Genomic DNA, 26,314 nt, shown 5'->3' on the forward strand with positions numbered 1-26,314 from the left:
TTAGCCAGAAATGCTGAATATATTTTCAGCTATTGTCTTCAAAGGATAATATTTCTAATGTTAAAGATTGTTTGTGATTTTTCCATAGATATCACAGTAGCAGAAATCTTCACCTTACCTGAAAGTGACTAAAAGACTGCACACACATGTGTATTATTTCAAAACTATGTTGATCTACTGTATAATTAATGCAGGCAATTTTAACTGTTGGGTATGCTTTATGAACGCTTTTCTTTCTACAGGAGAATTTTTCACTGCTTTCATCTCGAGACCTGATGCTGCTAACAAAAGTACCACAGGTAAGATGCTGCAGATTTGGAGTTTCAGCTCAGTGATCATACTCTAACTGCCATTATAAACCTGTAAATTTCAGCTTGTCCACTTCGAAAGAACCCAAATTTATTTAAAGACAATATGATGAGAAAGGCCCAAATCAAAAAAAAGACAGAACTTTTTGTGTAGAAAAAGAATCTCACCCAAATTGGTTGCCATCTTTCTGTTGCAAATAACTAGTCATGACTATTTAAATATATTTCTGGTACAGTTTTTCAAAGCACATAGATTTCATAGGTAAATCACTGCGAAAACTGCTTGAGATGCTGGGTCTGAAGTTGTCAGGCATTTCATCTGCAAAGAGCATCATTTTCAACCAAGCAAAAAAAAAATCTTTGGCCACCAGCCCCCTCTTAATTTAAAAAAAAATCCAAATAAGGTTATGTACAAGAAGCATTCCACTTCTGCAAGCTATGTAACATGGTTCAGGCAGCATAAAGACATTAAAATATTATTGGCAGTATCTGCAGGCTACATCATGCATATTCCTTCCCTTTGCACTCAAAAAATGCAGAACAAAGGAAGGTCCCTAGATTTCTGTTGTGCAATAAAAAAAACATAATTATTTTCGTATTGCAGCAAAAAAAGTCCCACTCAGACAGATGCATTTCATTATCCAGTGCCTCTGTTTCTAGTTGTGATATAACATGTTTATTATTAAGTGTATTTATGCAAACTTTGAAATAATGAAATTCCTCAATTGCCAGTTTATTTTCATTGCAAATAATTTAAATGTAGCATTTTCAAATAAGGCAATAATTTGTTTAAAAAAAAATCATTCTGGAAACAGCAGAAGCCAGTAAAGAGAGGACAACCTTGTGCCCCAGAAATTTCTACAGCTTCAATTTAAAAAAAATAACCTCAGTTAGAAAAAGAAAATCTGCAGGAGACATTTGCAGCAAAATTAAAAGTTACAGATGACTATAGAGTTGCTGGTCCATTGTAAAATTTCACCCCAGAATTCCAAGTCAACTGGACTATCCACTCATAAAATTGCTCAGAGATACCTCTAATAAAGTTGTTCAGTATAAACAGGCACCAAAACTGAGAGGTAAGGTATACATAAATAGAAAATGTAATCAAGCATGCCACTCTTTTAGTTACACATGAATGCATTCATATTTTAATTGACCTCCTTGGGTAGAATTATACAGTTTATAATTGGGTCTTTACCCATGTCTTTTTACCATTTTAGCTCTTTTGTCTTTTCATTGTTTCTGATATTTTCAGTGTCCTGCTTTTCTCTGAAGCAGTTTACAGATCTTCCATCCCATTAACCTCCTCACTGTGATTGGATTATCTATTGTTCTGCCCCCTTCTTCCTCTCAATCACAGATAAATTGCTTGCTTCTCTTCCAGTTCTGAAGAGTTACACCCAAAACCTTTCTCTTTGCAAATACTGGGTGCTGTTCTTTGTGTTTGCAGCATTTTTATTTTTGTTTCAGAATTCCTATGCTTGTAATTTGATTTATTCTGATCAAATCCAGCCCAGACTGATGGGATGAAAATTCACTGCATCTGCCTCGCTGCAAACCTCCTATCCAAAACAAGGCTAATCTCAATCCAGTGCCTACAGGGCGTTGATCTACACTATACAATGATTCTGAATATATCACCTGAGTCAGAAGGTCATGTGTTCAATTCCCTCTCCAGAGCCTTGAGCATAAAATCCAGGTTGACACTCTGGTGCAGTACTGAAAATCCTCCGCTCTCAGAGGTGCATTCTTTTGGATGAGAAGTTAAACCAAGGCCCTGACTACCTTCTCAAGTGAATGTAAAATATCCCATGGCACTATTCAAAGAGCAGGGAGTTCTTCCCTGGTGTCCCGGCTAATATTTCTCTTCTACCAACATCACAACAGATTATCTGGTCATTATCACATTGCTATTTATGGGATCTTGCTGTGTGCAAATTGACTGCTGCTTTTCTGACATTACAACAGGGATTAACACCTCAAAAGTACTTTGTTAGCTGTAAAGCACTTTGGGATATCCTGAGGTTGTAAAAAAACGCTATATAAATGCATTTCACTTTCTTCATGTGGCTGGTGTGGGACTTGTAGTAGGTGTGCTGTTCTGAAATTGAAGTTGAGGCATGCTGTTAGAGCAGAGTACATGGAGCTTTATTCAGCATTTAGCCACACCTGGGAATGCTTGGACTTGACACTGGGTGCTGGAAATGCGAACAGCTCCATGCCCCAGTATGAAAATTGTTCACCTTGATGATGAACACACAAAAAATAAACTGCCCATAAAATCCATCGATAGCAGTGAATCACAAAATACAAAGTGAACTTGAACCATCTGCTCTGTATTTGACAGTAAAAGTTTCAAACTAAACTTCATAACTTATCAAATATTGGCATACTTCCATAAATGTGCATGCTGGGAACTATTAATTTAGCAATAAATTAGTGAAAGTGTAATGTTAAAAATTAATTTCAAAGTGTGAATTTTTCTCCATTAATTTATTCTACTATTTCACCAGTGGACATAGTGAAAACCAGCAGACTCTCCGGTGGAAGTACTTCTGTCATCTCAGTAACTCAAACATTTCAATAATTCTGATGAGTGATTTCTAATTGCAATAAATTGTATGCTTGGATGTATGTATGTGACTCTATTAAAGATTAATTGGACACCCAAACTGCTGTAGTAATTGTCTGCCACAATTTGGCCTCCTTGTTGAATTCTTATGGAAAAAAAATTCAGAAACTACATATGTTTGTAACTGGAAGGTGACAGCAAGGTAAGGGTATTCAGAGTTCAATATATCATTTGAGCTTGATCAGCACATTTAAAAAGGACCCTGTTGGCTTGAGGCAGGTTCCTTTCTTTCCTGGATAGGAAAGAGCAACATGAAATGAGGGTGGACTCACTGAGCTGAACAACGGAGGAGAAGTGTTGAAAAAGGATAATGTGGTCTACTGTGGTTTAAAATTGCAATCAACCAGATCAGAGCAGAAAAGGAGTGGGCAAGACAGTGTTTCATTAAAACTGACCCCCACCCTGGCCTGGTTTCTGCCAGGTTGGTGGGGCGGGTTGGTGGTTGAGTTACAATTGACCCCATTGGGTACGTGGCGAATACACTACCACAGATGTGTATACGGCACCAATATGAAAATTAATTGGAGAAAAGGCTCCCTCAAAATCCAAATTAGTCTTTGAAACAAGTGAGTATTTCATACTAAATTGCAATTTGGTGCTGGAATAAATACTGTCTACCATTTTCCCCTATAGGTAAGGCAACACCATTACGTTGCATTTCGTTCTTAATATCTTTGAGAATCAGATGTTTTGTTTGGATGGAATTTTTATGAAGAATGATGCCATATTCAAAAGCATCAACCTTTTTTTATTTGTTCGGGAGTTGTGGGCTTTGCTGGCTAGGCCAGCCTTTATTGCCCATCCCTAATTGCCCTAGAGAAGGTGATGGTGAGCTGCCTTCTTGAACCCCTGCAGTCCTTGGAGGGTGTGGGCACACAAACAGTGCTGTTGTTAGGAAGGGAGTTCCAGGAATTTGACCCAGCGACAGTGAAGGAATTATGATATAGTTCCAAGTTAGGATGGTGCGTGGCTTCGAGGGGAAATTGGAGGTTGTGGTGTTCCTATGCATTTGCTGTCCTTGTCCTTCAAGGTGGTAGAGTTCCTGGGTTTGGAAGGTGCTGTCGAAGGAGCCTTAGTGAGTTGCTGCAGTGCATCTTGTACATGTTACACACTGCTGCCACTGTGTGTTAGCAGTGGAGAGAGTGAATGTTGAAGGTGGTGGATGGAGTGACAATCAAGTTGGCTTCTTTGTCTTGGATGGTGTGGAGCTTCTTGAGTGTTGTTGGAGCTGCGCCCAATCAGGCAAGTGGAGAGTATTTCACCACACTCCTGACTTGTGCCTTGTAGATGGTGGACAGGCACTGGGGAGATAGGAGGCGAGTTACTCGCCGCAGGATTCCCAGCCTGTGACCTACTGTTGTAGCCACAGCATTTATGTGGCTGGTCCAGTTCAGTTTCTGGTCAATGGTGACCCCCAGGATGTTGGTGGGGGATTCAGCCATGGTAATGCCATTGAACATCATGGGGAGATGGTTAGGTTCTCTCTTGTTTGAGATGGTCATTGCCTGGCACTTTTGTGGCATGAATGTTACTTGCTGCTTATCAGTCCAAGCCTGGATATTGTCCAGATCTTGCTGCATATAGTTATGGGCTGCTTCAGTATCTGAGGAGTTGAGAATGGTCCTGAACATTGTGCAGTCATCATCAAACCTCCCCACTTAAGGTCATTGATGCAGCAGCTGAAGACGGTTGGACCTTGGACAATAAACTGAGGAACTCCTGCAGTGATGTCCTGGGACTGAGATGATTGTCCTCCAACAACCGTAACCATCTTCCTTTCTGCTAGGTATGACTCCAACCAGCAAATCAGAAGAGAGTTTTCCCCCTGATTCCCATCGGCTCCAGTTTTGTTAGGGCTCCTTGATTCTATACTCGGTCAAATACTGCCTTGATGTCAAGGGCAGTCACTCTCACCTCACCTCAGGAGTTCAGCTCTTCTGTTCATGTTTGGACCAAGGCTGTAATGAGGTCAGGAGCTGAGTGTCCCTGGCAGAACCCAAACTGAGCGTCAGTGAGTAGGTTATTGCTGTGCAACTGATCACAGGTGGCAATTGACTGGCCCATCTAGTTCACAGTATATTTCAACTTTTTCTCAGTTGTTTTTGAAGTAAAACTACATAAATCTTTGACAATTAACTTTGTATTTACTTATCAATCAATAGGAATGGTGCTTTCTTCTGCCAGTATAAAAGCTTTGATTTCGCAAAAACTCTCTGGTAAGTTGTTGGATGTTCTTCACCAGAACATCCAAAGAGAGGGTATGTTGAATTCCATTTTATGGAAGTCTCAGTTTATACAATAAATTTAAGTTTACTTGTGTTGATGCTTTTCAATTTGGTTTCCGACCTCTTTTTAAACCTCTTCATGTGTATTTGTTTTAGATAGATCTGGCAAATTTTGTCCTAAAAAAGAAGTTAATCCAGTGTCAGAGACCAGGCTAATTATGGTGAAGATGGAAAAAGCTAGTCCCTCCAGTAAGCCTCATATAAACTGAAACTGCATTTCGTAAACCAAGTGTTTGGTTACACTTGAATCTTTTCCTTGCTAATGATAGCAAGTCAAACCTTTGCTATCATTATATCGGCTTTGGAAAGGATCAAGTATCTTTGAACTATATAAACTTTCTGAAATAAGTGTTTCCATCAAAAGATTTATTGAAGCTTTGCTCTTTTGACATAATTGATATCATCCTTCTTCAATACCTCTCCTCTGTTGTTCAGTTCAGTGTGTCTACCCACATTTCACTCTTTCGTATCAAATTGTAGCCAGCAATGGTTATTTTTCCAGCCCTGCACCATTAGCTCTAGTCCCGCAAAGATCTGTCATGGCCTCCTCATTCTACACGCTTCCCCTTGGCGAAATCCAAAGATGTAGTCAGCTCCCACATATGTGCTAGCAGCAGCCAGCTCTACCTACATGAGCTTCAATTTCCTCTGTTAAACATTGGGAAAGCCAAAAAGTCATTGTCTTCAGCTCCCACCAATTCCATCTCCCTTCTTCAGCCTCTATCAGGGTGTACCAGACCATTTGCAACCTCAGGATCTTATTCAACCCCAGGTTGAACTTCTGGGCCCATACCACCATCATGAAAACTCCCTACTTTCATCTCTGTGATATGGTTCACCTCCACCCCTGCCTCAGCCTATCACCTACTGAAATTCTCATCCATTCTTTTTTCTTTTACAAGACAAACCACCAGTGTTTTAGCCACTCTGCATGCTCTGTAAACTTCAGCTCATTCACCTGCTGCTCTTGCTTGTCCTGTACCAAGTCCTGTTTACCTATCACTTCTGTCCTTTGCTGACCTACATTTGCTCCCAGTTCCCCCAATATCTCCAATTTAAAATTGTGATCCTTGTGTTCAGATCTCTTCATGGTTTTGCCCCCTCAGTGTCTTTAACCTCCCCTAGCTCTACAACTCTCCCTTTCTGCTTCCCAACTATGCATTCCTCTGACTCTAGTCTCTTATGAACCCCACCTCCTTTGTCTCACCATGGGAGATATGCTGTCAATTGTCTAGACCCCAGGCCCTGGAACTCCATCTCCATCTCCTCCAAGATGACACCCCTCGCCCCCGCCCCCCCCCCCTTAAAACCCACTTCAGACTAAGTGTTTAGTCACCCTGCCAAATATCTCCTTTTGGCACCGGATCTATTTTTTGACTGGTTGCATGTCTGAAGTTTCTGAGGACTTTTATTTACATTAAAGGTGAAGTAAAAATGCAAAATGTTGTAATTTTTAGAAAAGTTGTAGATGAATTTGGTTATTGTTATGAAAAATGTAGTTTGAACTCTCATTTAAGGCCAACTTGCAGCAGTTTCCAAAGTTTTATTAACATTTGTATGATTAAGCTAATTTCTATTTCAAGTTAGAGAGTAACATACAAATTCTGGAAATACTCAGTCATGAAGCAGAGAACAGATAGCTTAACGTTACAGGAATGGCACTTTTATCATAACTGGGAGACACAACAGATGAACAATGAAAAGAACAAGGGTAAAAGGAAAAACACAAACGCAGGAAAAATTAGCAACCTATAAAGAGCTAATGTCACTCCTTTTGAAAGGTTCACATCTGAATTGTTTTTTTAAACACCACAGATGCTGCCTCACCTGAGTATTTCCAGCATTTCCTGGCTTTGTTTCAGATTTTCATCATCTGTAGAATTTTGTTTTTTGTTCATACAAAAATAAATCTCTTTCAGATTCATCACAAGGAAAATTTCACAACAAAGGATGCAGTTCAGTGGAAGATTCCAGGTTATCGATTATAAAGACAGAGGAAGCTGCGCCCTATTGTGAGCTCTATAAAATAAATAGAATTTCTCCTCAGTGGCCATTAGCATTGATTTTTTAAAAATTACTTGAAAAGTTTTTCCTCGGGTTATTTGAGCAGTGCAAACTCGGGTCTGGTGTAAGGTACCTTTTGGTTCTGAAGCTTCAGCTACAGCCTTCTGACACATCTCAGCTCCTCCCAACACTTGTCTCAAAGCCTTCAAAATGTGAACAGGCCTACAAGTTAACAGTAAAATGCCACACATACCTAGGGGTCTCTTTCTGTTGTCTTTCAGTTGCACACTTTGAGATTGCAGCTTCCCTCAGTGACTATGGTTTCTCATTATATCCATTCTCCTTTCACAAGGCAAGTAGTAACAATGGCTTTTTTGGTTGCACTCCCTCCTTTGCACCCATCATAGAATCCTAGAAATTTACATCACGGAAGGAGGCCATTTGGCCCATTGTGTCTGTCCGCCATCAAGCAGGCATCCAGCCTATTCCCACTTTGTCCGTGGCCTTGTAGGTTACGGCAGTTCAAGTACATATCTAAGTACTTTTTAAATGTTATGAAGGTTTCTGCCTCTACCACCCTTTCAGGCAGTGAATTTCAGATCTCCACCAACCTCTGGGAATCCCCTATAAACCTCCTACCTAAATCTATGCCCCATGGTTATGGACCCCTCAACCAAGGGGAACAGGGCCTTCCTATCCATGCTGTCTAAACCCCTCATAATTTATACACTGTCAGCCTGCTCTCCAAAGAAAACAACCCTAGCCTATCCAGTCTTTCCTCATAATTAAAATTCTCCAGTCCAGGCAACATCCTCGTAAATCTCTGTACCCTCTCTAGTACAGTGACATCTATCTTATCGTGCAGTGACCAGAACTGCACGCAGTGCTCCAGCTGTGGCCTAACTAGTATTTTATTTTTCAGCATAACATCCAAGCTCTTATTTTCGATGTTTTGGCTAATAAAGTCAAGTATGTCTTCTTAACCACCTTATCTATCTGTCTAGCTACAGTCAGGGATCTGTGGACATGTACTCCAAGGTCCCTCTGTTCCTCTACACTTCTCAGTATCGTATAATTTATTGTGTATTCCCTTGCCTTGTTAGCCTTCCCCAAAAGCATTACTTCACACTTCTCCGGATTGAACTCCATTTGCCACTGTTCCACCCACCTGACTAGTCCATTGATATCTTCCTGCAGTCTTTCTTCAATATCAACCACACAGCCAATTTTTGTATCTTCTGCAATCAAACCCCCTATATTCAAGTCCAGATGATTGATATATACCACAAAAAGCAAGGGACCTAGTACTGAGCCATGCGGAATCACACAGGAAACCACCTTCCAGTCACAAAAATACCCATCGACTATTACATTCGCTTTCTGCCTCTGAGCCAATTTTGGATCCAACTTGCCACTTTGCTTTGGATCCCATGGGCTTTTACCTTTGTGACCAGTCTGCCATGTAAGGCCATATCAAAAGCCTTGCTAAAATCCATACAGACTACATCAAATAAACTACCCTGATCGAACTTCCTTTTTAGTTCCTTAAATTCAATTGTTAGTCAGACATGATCTTCCCTTAACAAATCTGTGCTGACTGTCTTTGATTAATTTATGTCTTTCTAAATGAAGATTTGTCCTGTCCCTCAGAATGTTTTCCCACCACTGAGGTTAAGCTGACTGGCCTGTAATTACTCAGTTTATCCCTTCCTCCCTTTTTAAACAATGGTACAATGTTAGCTGTCCTCCAGTCCTCTGGCAGCACACTTGTAGCCAGAGGGGTTTGGAAAATGTTGGTCAGAGCCTCTGCTATTTCTTCTCTTGCTTCCATTAACAACGTAGGATACATTTCATCTGGGACTGGGGATTTAACCACTTTCAAAGATGTTAAACCCTTAATACTTCCTCTCTCACTATGTTAATTTCATCTAATATTTCACACAGCTCCTCTCTGATTGCAGTGTCAGTACTGTCCCTCTCTTTTGTGTCAGAGTTGCAAGGTATTCATTCAGAACCATACCAACATCCTCTGCCTCCATGCTGCGGTTCCCCATGGTCCCTAATAGGCCTTATTCTTGCTTTAGTTATCCTCTTGCTCTTTGTGTATTTATAAAAAATCTTTGGATTTTCCTTTATTTTATTTGCCAATGTTTTTTTCATGCCCTTTCTTTGCTTTCCTAATTTCCTTTTTAATTTCACCCCTACACTTATTCTACTCTATGTTTTCTGCTGCATTGAGCCCCCGGTAGCTGTCATAACACTTCCCTTTTTTCCCTTTTACCCTTTTAAGCCCCTTGACATCCAGGGGACTCTGGATTTTAATCTCACCTTTTTTCTTCAAGGGAACATACTTATGCTTTTGAAATAAAAACATAGTGCTAGAAATACTCAGCAGGTCTGGCAGCATCTGTGCAGAAGGAAGCAGAATTAACCTTTCAGGTCTGTGACCTTAACAGACTTGAAACGTTAACTCTGCTTCTCTCTCTACAGATGCTGCCAGACCTGCTGAGTATTTCCAGCACTTTCGGTTTTTATTTCAGATTTCCAGCATCTGCAATATTTTGCTTTTATTATACTTCTGCTTTGGTTGTGTCGGCATCACAGACTAACATCCATGTTCCGCCAGTGTTATGAATGTGGTTAGCAGTAGCTAAACCAGATGTGATCCACTGATATGGTCATCGTGATGATGGAAAAACTTTTATAAATGGAGATGGTTGAAAGATGGATGTTGAAGATTTCAAGTGATGGGACTGTGAGTGTTTCCCTTGGCATCGTGTTCCATTGTGGGATTGTTCTTGGAAAGAAAGATTGTTGGTACACTGTCCTGGAAACAAATGGTCTTTGTAGTTTATGTGGATGGCCATCTCGTGTTTTGTCATTGCTAGAGGGCACTAGGTACTTGTTTCTGTCAATTCCACCAGTTCATTCCATATTTTATAGAACATGGCCTGTCTGCTTTTCTCCATCCTTTGCTGTAGTGATTTCCATTCCAAACCTTTGATCAAGGATGTGACACAGGTGTATTTCCCATACTTATTCGTGCAGAATCATGCAGCATGTCTTTAGATCGTTTCAATCTTATCTATTTCTCTTACCATATAAGGATCCCACACATAACTTGCATACTCCAAGATTGGACCAACAAATGTTTGATGAGCTGTAATGCTGACATTTTTGTTGCAATACCAAAGATTCTTCCTCAGAAATCCAAGAACACTGTTTGCTTTGGATGTTATCTGCTGCATGTGAAATCTCCATTGAAGATTGTTTTTAAGATGAACCACCAGGTATGGTTGTGTACCTACCTGTTGGAGAATTAGATTACAGAACTTAGGGTGAATCCTTTTTGTTAGTGGCACATGATACAGCATTTTGCTCTGAGCCCTCTCTATCTCTTCTTGAATCTCTCCCACTGATCTGGCACTGATTTGCCTTCAAATAGCTGCTTCCTGTCCAGCTAAATCACAGCTCAATAAAATTAGCTTTTCCCAATTTAGGACTTTTATTCCTGGTCTATCTTTGTCCTCCTTCATAACAACCCTAAATCTAACTGAATTATGATCACTTCCACCAACTGATACCCCTTCCACTTTCCCAGCTTCATTCTCTAAAACTAGGCCCAGAACTGCCCCCATACTTGTTGGCTTTGCTACAGACTGACTAATGCATTTTAAGAATTCTGCTGTTTCTGTGCCTTTCACACTAATTCTATCCCAGTTAATATTAGGGTAGTTGAAAGCCCCCCCCCCCCCCACTATTACTGCCCTATTGTTTTTGCTGTTCTCAGAAATTTCCCTGCATATTTGCTCTTCTGTCTCCTTCTGACTGTTTGGGGGTCTATAGTATGCTCCTAGTAGTGTGATTGCCCCTTTTTTGCTTTTCATTTCAACCCATATGGCCACAGTTGATGATCCTTCTAACATAACAGTGGTGCAGTGGTTAGCACTGCAGCCTCACAGCTCCAGCGACCCGGGTTCAGTTCTGGGTACTGCCTGTGCGGAGTTTGCAAGTTCTCCCTGTGATCGTGTGGGTTTCCGCCGGGTGCTCTGGTTTCCTCCCACAGCCAAAGACTTGCAGGTTGATAGGTAAATTGGCCATTGTAAATTGCCCCTAGTGTAGGTAGGTGGTAGGAGAATTGAGGGAAGGTGGGGATGTGGTAGGGAATATGGGATTAATATAGGATTAGTATAAATGGGTGGTTGATAGTCGGCACAGACTCGGTGGGCCGATGGGCCTGTTTCAGTGCTGTACCTCTCTGACTCTATATCCCTCCTCACAGCTTTTGTTTCTTTAGTCAATATTGGGACCCCTTCCTTTTTTAATCCCCCTCTATCTCATCTGCAAACCCTATAATCATGAATGTTGAGCTACCATTCCTGCCCTTCTTTGAGCCAAACTCAAAAATAGCTGCATCATACTCCCATGTGTCAATCTGTGCTCTCAGCTCATCTGCCTTATTCTCTAGACTTCTTGCATTGAAGTAAATACCACTTAGCGCTGCCAAATTCCCTTGTTGTCTATTCTCTAGCCTTTGTTTCCTCTGCCTTCCAAACACGCTTACTAATTTTCTGCCTTTCATTTCCAACTTTTCATCTCTCCCTTCCCTTGCCAAGCTAGTCTAAACCCTCCCCAACAGCACTGGTAAAACCCCCTGTGAGGATATTGGTCCTGGCTCTGTTGTGGTGCCACCTGTCCAACTTGTACAGGTCCCATGTCCCCCAGAAACAGTCCCAATGCCTCAAGAATCTAAAGCCCTCCCTCCTGCACCATCTCTCCAGTCATGTTTTCAACAGCTCTATTTCTGTACTCACTAGCATGTGGCACCAGGAGCAATCCAGAGATTACTACCTTTTGAGGTCCTATTTTTCAATCTCTCTCCTACCTCACTAAACTGCCTGCAGGACCTCATCCCTCTTTCTGCCTATGTTATTGGTGGGTGCTGATATGGTCCATGGCCTCTGGCTGTTCACCCTCCCCCCTCATAATGTCCTGCAGCCATTCAATGACATGCTTGACCCTGGCACCAGACAGGCAACATATCATCCTGGAGTCCCATCTGCAGCTGCAGAAGCGTCTGTCTGTTCGCCTCGCTATCTAATCCCCTATCACGTTTCCACACTCCTTCCTCCCGCCTCTGCAGCTGAGCCACCCATAGTGCTGTACCTGCACTCCCCAGAGGAACCATCACTTTCACCAGTATTCTGAACTGAATACCAATTGGAGAGCAAGATGCACTCATGGGATCCCTCCCTGCCTGCCTGGTCTTGCCCTTCCATCCCTCTCTGCCTGCACATTTTTAAGCTGTGGGGTGACCACCTCCAGAAACATGCTATCTATGAAGCTCTCGGCCTCGCAGATACCCTGTAGTGACTCCAACTGCCGCTCAAGCTCCGAAACTCAGAGCTCGAGCTGCTCTAGCTGGCGACACTTTTGGCACATGTGGCCGTCCAGGCCACAAGAAGCATCCAGGATTTCCCACATGGCGTAGGATGTGCATTCCGTGGGGCTGAAGTTCCCTGCCATGTCTTTACTTTCTAAACTAGACTATTAACTAGAAACACTTATCCGTTACTTAACAGTCAGTTCCTTTCCTGGTTGGGATGTCACTATAGCTGTTTTGTATAAGTTGCTTTTGTTGTCTGAGATTTTGCTGGAGGCTCTCTCCTCCATTTTAACTCCTCAGTTGTAGTGCTCAGTCTCCATCCTGGTCTGCTGCTGCTGCTGCTGGTGAGTTTCTCTGTAATGTACATAAATGCCTCCCTACTCGCCTAATTAATGCCCTGACTTCAGCCCTCAGGTTTTGCTGTCTCCCGCTCCCTCACTTGGACTGATCCTTGTTTTGTAAAATACCAGAACAGCACCTCTTCCCTCACTCACCAAATTCCTGGAGTTAAGTACTCTTTCAAAGCAGTACTCCGTCAAACTGGACTCTGTGCTACTTACTATACTAAATCTTTCATAGGAAACTGTAGTGATTGGTTTGCACGAAAAGTAAAAAGTACCAGGTACAGGTGTGTCATTTTAAGTTGTACGTAGTACCCAGGAGTTTTTGTTTAAGGTATTGCAATTTTCTGCTTATTAATATAGGGTTGGGTATGAGTATGGAACAGTCTTCAATTTTATCAGCCTCCAGGACTCAAGATAGCATGAATTAAATACAGAATGATTCCTCTTGTAGTTCATTCCTGTAATGGTCCTTAGCCCAAGCTTAGAATGATGCCCTCGTGTGCAATCTCGAAATAGCCTTTCTAATCTTGTAGCTTCTTGGAATGAAAACCTAGAGCTTTGTACCACCCATCAGTGTGAACTGCTTACAGCCCCAGCAGCCCCTAATAGGATGCCTAATATAAGCTTGAAGAGATTAGTTAAAGACAGACTCAGCTAGCTACACAATCACAGTTGCCAAAGTGGTTGTTGGCTGCAATACTGAGATTCCATGATCCAGAATAAATTTCAGATTGGATATTTTACCTTGTACTTTCCTAAAATTGTAGTCAAACCATTCTTGGAGGAGGAACTACACAAGGCTTCATTAGGTTAGGAGAAAAATGCCATCTGTTATTATAAAGTGCCTTTAGCAGCTGTGCAATAAATGAGAAAAAGTCTTATGCTTTTTCCAGGACAGAAATGACTGGAAATTTTCTTTTGATCACAAGCGCTGATTGTGGGAGCTTGCTGTGCACAAGTTGACAGCCACATTTCCTACAGTACAACAGTGGCTAGATTTCAGAAGTACTCCATTGGCTGTAAAGCACTTTGGGAAGTCCTGATTTTGTGAAAGGTGCTATATAAATGCAAGTCTTTTTATCAGAACAATAGAATTGTCTACTTTTAAATATAGTGCATAAAAAACAATGGTGGAAGCTTATTGTTGCGAGCAATGTATTGTGGCATCATGAAAAGTGATGATTGTTGCTGTTTACTGTGTGGCTGGGACATTACTGAAGGACTTTTCTTAATTTCTCTTTAGCATTGCTCATCCTGCTGGCAATCTGACTGCAGACAGGAAAACTCCAACAAAATAAACTGTTATTTGCTTCAGAATCATCAAGGAAATGCTCAGCGCTTACATGTTAAAACTTGTTATTCATATCAAATTAATTTCCTATCGTGCACTCTCTAATACTAGCAAAAAGCTATCGTCACATTGGAATTCACTGATTGGAAGCTGGATCTATTTGTAAAAATAAATCCACTAAATGTGATATCCCAAAGTGAATAAATACCCATCAGTTGTTTCCATTGCCTCCTAATCTTGATGTTTTTCCCACACCTGCACCCTCCCAGCTTCATGGACTCCCCCCTCCTGCATTCTTCCTATTTGAAGGAATTGGGAGAGAGTGCAGTCCATTTGGGCAGGGGAGGGAGGAAAGGGACAGAGACAGACTCTGTTTTGAAGGGAAGGGGAGCCTGGACCTGGACCCTGTTGGAAGTGGTTCAAGAGAGTAAGACATTTCTTCTTGTGCAGGGAGAGATCTGTTAAGACAGGGTAAAGAGTAGGAAGGGAGAGTAAGGGCAAGACTGCCTGGGAAACAGAAGAGGTAAAAAGCTATTGCTGGGGCAGGAACATCTCATGTTCTGTTGAGAGCAGGATGGGTGGCTGCTATTGGGGCTTAGTGGGCCCAATTTATACAATAGCTCAATCTCTGATTTACTGAGAGAGCTGCTCTGCAAGTTGCATTAACTGATATGTTCAAGACAAAAAAATGATGTGCAGTTCGTTAATCAAAGTTTCTATAAATCCAGATATAGCAGAAAAAGTGAGTCCTCCTTCAAATTTCAACGTTGCCTCAAGAGATCTCCCACTGGCAGTGCGATCAAGACCACTTCCAGGTAACATTGATTGTAGTCCTCACATTGCTCTATTCTATTTTTATATAAAATGTATACATGCACAGCAATATACTCGAAGTCTTTTGTAGGTTTATTTAGGTTGCAAAACAATGTGCAAAATCTTAATGTTTTGTGAGATCTATGAAGCTCCCAGTATTCCAATTCAAGTAAGTCTTAGCCCTAAAGTGTTCTACTCTTCTATTCTCAGATTACTTTTTCTCATGTGAAATTTGTGGGAAGAAATACAAATATAAGTCCAGTTTCTGGAGACATATCGAAGACCATAAAAACTATGGTTAGTACGGCATACTTGGAGGTCTGAAGGAGGCATATAATGTTGGCAAGTTTAAGAGGGAAGTGGATTTTTTTTATTTTGGAGATAAAGAACTGATGGGTGTAAGAGATACAGTGTAATGCAGTATTTTTTTTAACTTTACATCTGGCCAGTTGGATCACAGTGATTTTCTGTTGCTTGTGAAGATTTTCTGGCATTTGCAAAGATACTTCAAAAACTAGGATATTCCAATGCACTCCTGGCCGGCAGCCCACGTTATTAACTCTGCAAACTTGAAGTCATTCAAAACTCTGCTGCCCATGTCCCAACTCACATCAAGTCCCGCTCGCCCATCTCCCCTGTGCTCACTGAACTACATTGACTCCCAGTTAAGCAACAACTAAATTTTAAAATTCTCATTCTTCTTTTCTTGGCCTCGCACCTTCTTATCTCTGTGATCTCCTCCAGCCTTACAGTTCACCACCCACCCCACCCCCCGCACCATCCTATGTCTGTGATCTCCTCCAGCCTTACACTTCACCACCCACCCCACCCCCCGCACCAAAGATCTCTGCGCTCCGCCAATTCTGACCCCTCAAGCATTCCGGATTTTGAGCGCTCCACCATTGGCGCCCATGACTTCAGCTGCCTAGACCCCAAAGCTCTGGAATTCCCTTCTTAAATCTCTATTTCTCTACCTTTCTTTCCTCTTTTAATAGCTACCTGACATACCTCTTTGATCAAGCTTTTGTTCATTTGGCCTATCTCCTTATGTGCCTTGGTGCCACATTTTCTTTGATAATGCTTGTAAAGTGCCTTGTGATGTTTTATTACATTAAAGGTGCTATATAAATAGAAGTTGCTGTTTGATACCCTAACAGATTTTTAAATTATTTAACTTAATAAAAAAAACTACCATTTTGGGTGTACGAGTATGTTAAAATGAATATTTTCAGGTTGATGGAGTTTAATTTTGTTTGTACATGATGCAGTACTTTTACTAGTTTGTTCCTTTTTGGAATTAATCCTTAATTCTGCTGTTTGTTTGCAATTCAACAAAATGATTCACATTAATTTTAATTGTCGTTTGAAAAAAACAGTTAAAACATTTGTTTAACCTTCTGTGCCATTTTGTCCTATATTTTACTCATTTTGTTAAACTGCTATGTTTTCTTTTTCTAGTTGTTGATAGTACAGTATCAGATCAAGGCTGGAATCAAATAGCTGGATCACAGCTGACTGAAAAACGAACTTATAGTGAGTCCACTACAGTTGTTTCTTGTGCTCAAGGTATAGATTGCTAAATGCCAGTGACAAACATTTTTCCATTTCCATCTTGGGTCAGCATTGAGCACTCTGAGGGCAGGTTTAGCTTTACTCTGCCCAAGGCTCAGAAAGATACTTCCGACTGTATTACTGAAAATGTTTCCATTTTCTTTAGCAGTTAGAAGGGGAGAGAAGAATAAAGAAGTTGATATCTGAACTGGGATTGCCAGAATAGGATACAAGACTCAAGGAATCAGTTATTCTCTTTATAAAGAACAAGATTGAGGAGAAGCTTCATTTCTTACAAATAATGAAGAGACTAGACCAAATGGACCGAATATGGCAGACTGGGTTGACATAAGGAAAGGAAGCTATTGACAAAAAGCAAAAACAGATTTTTTCTTAGAGGTTATCAATTTATCGACTAAGTCACCATCTAATTCACTGCAAGTTACATCTGTAGTAGTTCAGAAAGAGATTTGGATGGTTTTCTCAACCAAGTGAAACATGAGAGGTACAGACTTGGGTCTGCTCTTCAGAGCAAGATTAGTCCTCGAGGTGTACCAATAAATAACTGAATGTGTTAGAAGACTCAGCTAAAGATGATTGATATTTGATGACACCCAGACTGTAAAATGAGCTGAAGAAAATTAATAGGCTTTTTTTATTCCTAAGATTCTTACCCTTTTACAATCTTCCACTCTATTGGGGAGAATATCTGTTTTGAGAATTGTTTTCACTGTGTAGGTCAAATGATAAAATGGTAATCGGAATTAGATGTACTTTTTTTGTACAATTCCATAGACTAGTTTTCTAGTGAGTCCTACTTCACTAAATGTAAGGGATTGCATATTGCCTTATTATCTGCTTGTGCTTTGATAAACACTAATGATCCACAATGACTAATTTCAGCTTCTAAGCAAAGTAAACTAATTCCTCTTATCAGACTTCATTTTGTTTTGGAGAGGGCTATGCTTTGAAATGCTTCTGGTTCCCATTTGTGCATTTATAAACATTGCGTAGGTATTACACATTTATCTCTTCATTCACGCTTTAATTTTATGGGACAGGGGTGGTCCCTGAATTAATGATCTTTCTGCCAACCTCTTGGTTCTTACAAGTTGAGTTTGCTGGGAACTGTTGCCTAGTTTCCAAGCATATTGCCAGTGAGTGCCCATTTAGTATCTCATTAGAGATGATAAGGGATTGCTACTTATTAGAAAATTGGGTCCATCAAGAACCTGCTCTTGCATCTGTCTTCCTGCAAACACTGAGCTTACTTCACTAACAAAGTTAGTTACACTTTAAAGAAACTGATAACTTCCTCTTATCACTGCTAAACTTTGTTGTTAATGAAATATTTGCTGGTACTGAATTATTGCTTATGTTCTGCAAGCTTTTAATGATTATATTGTGATCTGTGGATGATGTAACAAAATGTACTGTCTTCAACAGATAGTGAACAGTCAGTTAGAAAAGTTATAGTTGACGTCCAGCATCATAATTTGCTGCCCATAAGAGATGACAAACAGCAGGTGCAAACGGCAAACAGTAAGTCACACATACTGTTGTCTTTACCCCCTTTGTTTAAAGCATGTTTTCCTTCCTCAACCTTGCCAGCTCACGTGGTCCTGCTCGTCCCAATGTATCTATTACAGATAAGGCCATCTCTGATCACCTTCCACGCCCAACCCTATCTCATTCTGTATCCATCCCTGGAAAAAGCTATCACCCTATTCACTGAAAACAGCACTTTCAAAATCTCAGTTATCTAGCCTCTGCCCCTCCATTGGCCATAACATTTCTGCAGCTACTGATTTGCTCAACCGCACCCTCACTTCCACCTTTGATGCCCTGGTCCCCAATAAAAATATCAGTCTCTGTCACGTTGGCCATTCCCTTTGCTGCTCATCTCCGCTCCTTCAAGTCCAAGGGATGCAGACTCGACAGGATATGGTGTCCACCACCAGATATGGCTGGACCATATAAAGCACTACTGGGTCCTGCTGTCATCTGCTAAAACTGCTCACTAGTCCAGGATCATCCTGGAATGCAAAGATAACCCCTGGCTTCTTTTCTTTACTGCAAACCATCTTCTTAAACCCCTGTCCCCTGTCCCCTCCACCCTCACCTCCAACAATAAGTGTGAAGAGCTCATGAACTTCTTTGTCACTAAGATCGAAACCATCTGATCAGCTGTCTCTGCCACGTCCTTCCCTTCCACTGGCTCACCTGGCCAAACTTCCTCTAATGCTCCCCCATGCCCTAACCCTGAACTCACATCTTTCTCTAGTTTCTCTCCTGTCTCCCTCATGCTCTCGCTGAGCTCATCTTGTCCATGAGACCCACCTCCTGTTCCCTCGGTCCGATTCCCACTAAACTGTTAATCACCCAGCTTCCCCTCCTGGTCTCCATGTTGGCCAATATTGTAAACGGTGCTGTTCAGGTGTTGTCCCTCTTTCCTTTTAAATCTGCCGTAATCACACCTCAAAAAACCAACACTTGACCCCACTGCCCGTGCAAACTACCATCCCATCTCTAAAGTCCTTGAACGTGTTGTCGCCTTCCAAATTCATTCTCACTTTCCTGGAACTCCATGTTTGAATCCTTCCAATCAGGTTTCCAGCCCTGCCACAATACTGTAACAGCTCTTAGCAGAGTCACAAATGCTGTCCATTGTGACTGTGACAAAGGTAAGCTTTCCCTCCTCGTCCTTCTCAACCTGTCTGTAGCCTTTGACGCAGTTGACTACACTATCCTCCTCCAATGCCTCTCCATTGTCGTCCAGCTGGGTGGGACTGCTTTCAAATGGTTCCATTCTTATCTATCTAATCATAGCCAGACAGTCTCTTGCAATGGCTTTTTCTCTTCCTGCTCCTGCACTGTTACCTCTGGTGTCCCCCAAGGATCTATCCTTGGCCCCCTCCTATTTTTCCTTTACCTGCTGCCTCTTGGTAACATGATCCGGAAGCACAGTTAGTTTTCACATGTGCACTGACAACTAGGGCCCTATCAAATTCATGGCCATGAAAAATGTGTCATGAACTGTGAAATCTAGGGTCCTCTGTGAAATTGGAAATTTTGTGAACTTCCTGTGTTTCATTCATTGACAGAAGGCTCACCTTGCTGATTGTTGGCCATTCTGCAAACATCGCGCGTTTAGGTGATTGACACAAGGCTCAACTCACTGGTAGATGAGGGAGGGCTTTCAATGCAATTTTGAGAGTAGCACTCTCAAGTATTAGCAGACAAATGAGAATACCAGAATGAGCAAATCCAAAATGGCCAGAACCATTACTGCAGCAGATCGAGTGAAAGAATTTGGAAGTCAAATTCTGCATGCCGATGGTGGTATACTGTTTTGTACAAGCTGCAATGTTTCATTAGATCACACAGGGTGGGCAACAGTTCAGCACCACTTAGAGTCTGAAAGTCATCATAGTAGGAAGAGAACATCCGACACTGCACTGCTGGAAAATGAACACACAAAAAACCAAGCGACGCTTTCATCTCTCTTTAAGAAGTCAACAGAGAGCTCAGAAAATTGTCAGTTGGTTTCATTGGAACTTGTGGATGCTTTTGCAAGTGCCAACATACCATTGGAAAAACTTGATCACCCAAAGCTGCGGGTATTCATTCAACGCAATGTGCAAAATGGTGGTTGCTTACCAAGTGCAAATAAACTACAAAAGGACTACTTACCGAAGGTTTTTGGTACATATTGTGAGGAAATGAAGACTCAGATTAATGCATGTGAGTCTTTTGCAATTATTTGTGATGAGTCCAGCGATGAGCAAGACAACTATGTGCTTCATGTTTTGTTTGATTTTATGTCTGGTAAGGCAGAAGATGTACAGTCAGGAAAGCTAACAACAGTGCTCGCAGACTGCATCCACTTAGAAGCTGTTAATTACACCACAGTTTCTCAAGCGATAATCAAAACTGTTTCAAAATATGGTGCAGATTTCAACAAAGTGTCTGCTTTCATTAGTGACATTACAACTTACATGACAAAATCTTTCAAATCTGTGCTGCAAGGTGTTATGCCTAATGCTGTCCATATTACATGTAATGCACATATAATTTCTCTTGTCAATGAGCTGTGGAAAAGCGAGTTTGGTAAAGTTGACAAACTGGTCAGCTACATTAAAAAGATCTTCAAACACTGCCCTAGTCGCAAGCTTCGATTCAGGCAACACATTGCAAATGTAGCTGCAGCTGAAAGGGCTGAAATTGGGGAACAAAACATCGCCCTTCCTCCAGAGCCAGTAATTACACATTGGAATTCTTGGTTTCGGGCAGTACAGTATCACGCAGCTCACCTGAAATGCTACTCAGACTTCATCTCGGAAGAGCTCACGCTGACACCGAAAACACAGGTTTTAGCAGACATTTTAACCCTTTTAAACGATGCTCAGCTTAATGAGGAGGTTCAGTTTGTTGCCAAGAATGCTACACGACTGTTGGATTTAATCACTTGGTTTGAATCTCGATACGTCACAATCCACAAAGCTTACAATAAAGTAATGGATGTACTGTTCTGGGCTGAAGCACAGTCAAACGAACATCACTCTGATAATGCTGAATTAAATGCCTGCGCTCAACAGGTGTTTTCCTGCATGGCAAAGAAGCTCAAACAATATTACTGCTACGGGGAAGAGTCAAGTGGTGAAGAAAAAGTGGCTCAGAGGTTTCAACAACCTTCTGCGGCATTCCTAAAAGCTGTGCGTATCTTCGACCCTGCACAAATGTACCTGTTGATGGTGGATTTAAACTCGTTTGATGCAATTCCTGGCTTTGACAAGAACTGTAGGCTGGAGATTCCTGCTTATAAAAGCATTGCAAAAGAAGCAGATTGTACTTTGCCTGTGCTGCAGTTTTGGAACTCTGTGGAATGCAGAATCCCCCACCTTGCAAGGCTAGCACGGCGCTGCCTGACAATTCCAACAATCTCTGTGGACATGGCAAGAGCTATGACTAAACACGGACAAGTGTTCACGACGTAGAGACTGAGAATGAAAGAGACAGTTGCAGGTTACTTCATGCTCACATTCAACCATTGACTTCAGTGAGTGAAGAACGTGATCTGTTTATAGTCTGCTTTTTATAGTAGTTTTTGAGTATACAATAAATGCCATTTGAAACCAGAACCCTCCCTTGTCTTTTTTGTTTGATGTGACACCATGAAATTTACAATTTAAATACATAAAATCGTGAAAGTTACTATTCTTAAAATGCTGTGAACGTGAAATTTGTAAAATTTGACTGTGAATTTTGTGGGGCCCTACTGAAGACACTCAACTCTACCTACCACCACTTCTCTTGATTCTTCCACTGGTGCTAAGTTATCAGACCTCTTATCTGACATCCTGTACTCGATGAGCAGAAATTTCTGAGCCTTAGTATTTGGACCCCGCTCCAAACTCCGTTCGCTAGCTACCGACTCCATCCCTCTCCCTACAGCAGCCTGAAATTAAACCAATCTGTTAGCAACCTGGTGTCACATTTGACCCCGAGATGAGCTTCCAACCTCGTATTTGTGCCATCGCTATGACTACATATTTCTACCTCTGTAACATGGCCCGACATGGCTGCTGAAACCCTCATTCATGCCTTCGTTACCTCTAAACTTTACTATTCTAACATGCTCCTGACTGGTCTCAAACATTCTACTCTCTAAACTTGAGGTCATCCAAAACTCTGCTGCCCATCTCCCACCCCTGTGCTCCCTGGCTGTATTGGCTCCCAGTCAAGCAACGCCTTGATTTTTAAAATTCTCATCCTTGTTTTCAAATCCCTCCATGGCCTCGCCCCTTCCTATCTCTAATCTTCTCCAGCCCCACAACCCTCCTAGATATCTGCGTTCCTAATTCTGGCCTCTTGTGTATTTCTGATTTTAATCACTCCACCATTGGTGGCGGTGCCTTCAGTTGCCTAGGCCCCAAGCTCTGGAATACCCTCCCTACAACTCTCTGCCTCCCCACCTTGCTTTTCTCTTTTAAGACTTGCCTCTTTGAACAAGCTTTTGGTTATCTGACCTAATATCTCCTTTTGTGGCTTGGCTTCATATTTTGTTTTATAATGCTCCTGTGAAGCACCTTGGGACGTTTTATTGTGTTAAAGGTGCAATAGAAATATAAGTATTTTTTTGTTTGGTCTCCTCTCAGTGTATGCAGACCATCTTTTCTGATGCATTGGCTGATTCTGCCTTTGAACTAGTTGCTAGAATTTGTGCAAGAGTGAGCAGCATGACTCGCACCCTTCTGATTACTTATCATTTCCCAATAGTCCTCTGTGGTGAAGTGCTCAGTCTCCATTCTGTGCTGTTTCCTGATACCCCAGCCTGCTGGGATTGGCAATTGAGTATAGCAAACAATGGGTACAAACAAACTCGCTTCATTTCAATCCCTACACAGTGGAGCACCATCACATTCTCTCAGTCATACTTAAGTGTTTTAAACATTTTACAATTGAGGCAAAACTTATGTAGAAGTTCAGATGATAAAAGAATCAATGTTGAGGTCATAAACATGTTTGCACAACTTCCAGTTTAAAACAAATGATGGCAACTGTATTAATAAGCAAAGCATAATCCTTTTCCCTTGGAGAAAATCTGTGCACATCACTATACTGGTAGATCATTGACCATTAATCCAGTATTTATTGTAAGTAACCTTTTGCAGGGAATAAAACATTTTAAGTATTGAGATAGTTATACTTCATGTAGCTTGATATTAACAAAGCAACCCCTTATTAATTCATGGGATGCAAATACATAAATTCTGAAAATTCTCAGGCCCCAACATACATCTAGACCCAAGTAAATTCTCGTTGTCATAATTTGCAGCCAGCTTAGTTTAAAAAAAAATTAAGATTCATTGATCAATGTGAGTTGGGTTTAGTAATGTGGAATAAAATAATAAAAACAATTTCTCAGCATGCTACAAAATAATACCCCTGCGTGGACATCAGTGCATGTTTAATAAATACCAAGGATAACCACTGCCACATATAGCCTCAACAGCACATTCTACTTGGAGTTGGAGAATGATTCATTTTATCTGTGTCATCGACAAAAAAGGACTGAAAAGAAACCGGGCACTTGCCTACTGGGAGAGAGAGAAGTTGGTATGAGACTTACTCCGAGCCACTCTTGTGCACTTCTTAGCTGCTACTTTAATTTAGAAAGTCTCCCACCCTCCACCTTAACTAAGGAAAAGCGTGGCTCAGGAAACTGAAATGCATGAAAATAATTCACATACTGACTCATGTAAAGGGAGCAGGGATAGAGTAATTAGTTTTCAATCACGTTTTGTTAAGTCAGTTTCCCCAAACTGTCCAGTTACTGCTAATGCCTCTGTGATCGCCTCACAAGGTATCTGAGACCAGTGACTGACTTTGGATTTTCTTCAGTTGTCACTGGAGATAATTCATTTTCTAAAGGATATACTGTTTCAAATCTTTTACAACTTTAGGAACTTGGCCAATCTTGATCGGTGTGATCTCTTGGTCCTGCTGTGTATGAGGACCTGCATCATAGAAACCAGTTAATGTTCCCTCCCAGCTTTGGAAGGCTACTACCATTGCAAGCTCCTGACATAAGAGTCAAGCCCCGCATATCTGACCATCTTTGAAGAATGACAAGTTTACTTTCGGTGCCTTTTTGTTCGTTTTTACCCAGAGAAGGTCCAAGTAGGCTAGTCAAAGGCCATTCTACATGTGCTGTGGTTGATTTCAGGACTTCCCTTAGTAAGTTTTCCATTGACTATCTGTAAGGCAGCTACCTGGAGTACCTCACACACATTTACCAGTAATTACTGTTTAAATTTGGCCAGCGCATAGCACAGTGTTTTCACTAGTTCTGTTTGGCAATAACAGTTTGATCCTCCTAAATCGTTACTACTGTTGCATGGCTCCTTTGGTATATTAAAGAAAGTAAGACTAATTATCTTTTAAGATTTGGTTAGTCTTTGTGAATTCTTGCATTCTTCATACATCACCATTCCTCCTGACCATCTCCTCAGACCCTGCAGGCTTTCTTTTGGGAGTGGCAAGGAGTTTTAATGTGACGTCAGTAGAAATTAGCTTCAAGTTAAAAATTAAACTGATTTCTGTAACCGAGGGGTTGGGGCTTTGTACAAGGCAGGGGCAGGTCATGTGTTGCGATTCAGGATGTTAGCATGCTGTAAATTTTCATAGATGCACTTGGCACGAGGTTTCCCCAGAACCAACCAAAGCTCCTACAGTTTAAGAAATGAAACAGATGAATGATGAAATCCTACTTGCACACAAATCAATAATGTAGGAATATGAAATTATATTTGGAGCTCATTCATATTCAAGTTCTTTCTTTTCATTTTTTCCCCCATATAATGCTTAATATGATGGCATTGCAGAAGGACAAAGGACTGTTGATTTTGATCACAAGCACAGGCTTTACAATGTTCCCATTCGTAACTCAGAATTTTCTATAGGTAAGGCTGAATTTCCCTACTGTTTTTGAATATTGAGAAGGATTTACTTTTCAGAGTTTTAAGGATTTTTTTATTGACCGATACTAATGCGTAATGGTGACCATCATTCATAGCTTCATTAAGCTCATGCAAGGTAAAGGTAGTACTGACTGGTTATGCATGTGAGACTCTTCAGTATGCTTACATGTTTACAATCAGAAAAAGTAGTAAGACACGACTGCAGTCGATGTCAAAAGCTAGCATGTTACCATTTAGTGTAAACACAATGAAACGTAAGCTTGGGATTTAGTTGTAAAATTGCAAATTCAGGGAACCCATCCTCTTACAGTGATGCAGTGTTAAGAGAATATAACTTAAGTCAGACTAAAATATGAGAGAGATAAAATTAACATTTCTAGCAAAACCAATTTTGATCAGTTGGTCTCGACTTTTGAAACCAATGTTGAGAATTAAAATAGCAAAATAATGGGCTGAATTTTATACAGCCCTAGACGTCGGGAATGGTGGCGGACGGGGGTGTGTGGGAGAGGGAGGCGGCATGAAGATCACTACGGATGAGGCTTGATGCTGGCAGGGCTCGGCCCGATCTCAGCAGAGGCGGAGAGGCCTCATGGTGGCTCCCCCACCCCCTGCCACTCAGCAACGAGACCACAATTTCCATATGTAAATAAATTCACCTACCTGAATTAATGAAGGTCCCGTCGCTTCCTGATTTGCCGCATTGATCTTCATTCTGGCAGCTGGCACTGCCGCGCCTTCGAATCCCCGTCCGTGGATTCTGTGGGGAGGGGGGAGGAGGTAATGTTCTCAGTGTGGGAGGGGGGGCAACGGGGTCAAACTTAACCTGATTGGTCAAGTGGGTGATGGGAAGGGGTAAAGGACAAAGGTTCTGAACTTTGGGTGGGGGGACGGGGGGGAGGTTATATATTCACGATAGGTATTCTGGGGAGGGGAGGGGGGCGGGGGGGAAGGGCAGGAATGATGTGTAATGCTATTGTGGGGGTGGGAGAGGATATGGAAAGATGTTTTTATTCATTTTTATTAACTGTAAAATAACTGGCTCTTTAAAAATTTCACTCGTCATTTAGGGCTTTTTGCCCTTTAAAAATGGTGCCTGCGCAGTGGCGCTCGACGCCGTTGCCGGGGATGGCTCACCTGCCCCCTCCATGTCATCGGGGGCGGGCGGCTGCCCTAGCCATGCTAATGAGCTGCCACGTTAGGAATCGTTGCGGCTC

General features: G+C 41.5%; 1 protein-coding gene across 14 annotated transcripts in view; it reads left to right on the forward strand.

Moving 5' to 3' along the window:
• The window catches only part of LOC137347729 (zinc finger protein 672-like), a 132,039-nt gene that overhangs the window by 77,899 nt on the left and 27,826 nt on the right, over nucleotides 1-26,314 (forward strand). For 7 of the 14 annotated variants that reach the window (XM_068012587.1, XM_068012588.1, XM_068012590.1 and 4 more), the window contains 9 exons: nucleotides 243-299; nucleotides 5,103-5,156; nucleotides 5,322-5,414; nucleotides 7,145-7,237; nucleotides 14,979-15,065; nucleotides 15,274-15,360; nucleotides 16,522-16,596; nucleotides 18,061-18,156; nucleotides 19,993-21,733. In XM_068012587.1, the coding sequence (XP_067868688.1) occupies nucleotides 243-299; nucleotides 5,103-5,156; nucleotides 5,322-5,414; nucleotides 7,145-7,237; nucleotides 14,979-15,065; nucleotides 15,274-15,360; nucleotides 16,522-16,596; nucleotides 18,061-18,156; nucleotides 19,993-21,611 (2,261 nt within the window). In that variant the 3' untranslated portion in view covers nucleotides 21,612-21,733. Of the gene's footprint in view, nucleotides 1-242; nucleotides 300-5,102; nucleotides 5,157-5,321; nucleotides 5,415-7,144; nucleotides 7,238-14,978; nucleotides 15,066-15,273; nucleotides 15,361-16,521; nucleotides 16,597-18,060; nucleotides 18,157-19,992; nucleotides 21,734-25,001; nucleotides 25,080-26,314 lie in introns of those variants that run through there. The other 7 variants (XM_068012598.1, XM_068012599.1, XM_068012600.1 and 4 more) reach the window with 5 other exon arrangements.

Source organism: Heterodontus francisci, chromosome 32 (assembly GCF_036365525.1).
Source record: "Heterodontus francisci isolate sHetFra1 chromosome 32, sHetFra1.hap1, whole genome shotgun sequence".
Taxonomy (NCBI): domain Eukaryota; kingdom Metazoa; phylum Chordata; class Chondrichthyes; order Heterodontiformes; family Heterodontidae; genus Heterodontus; species Heterodontus francisci.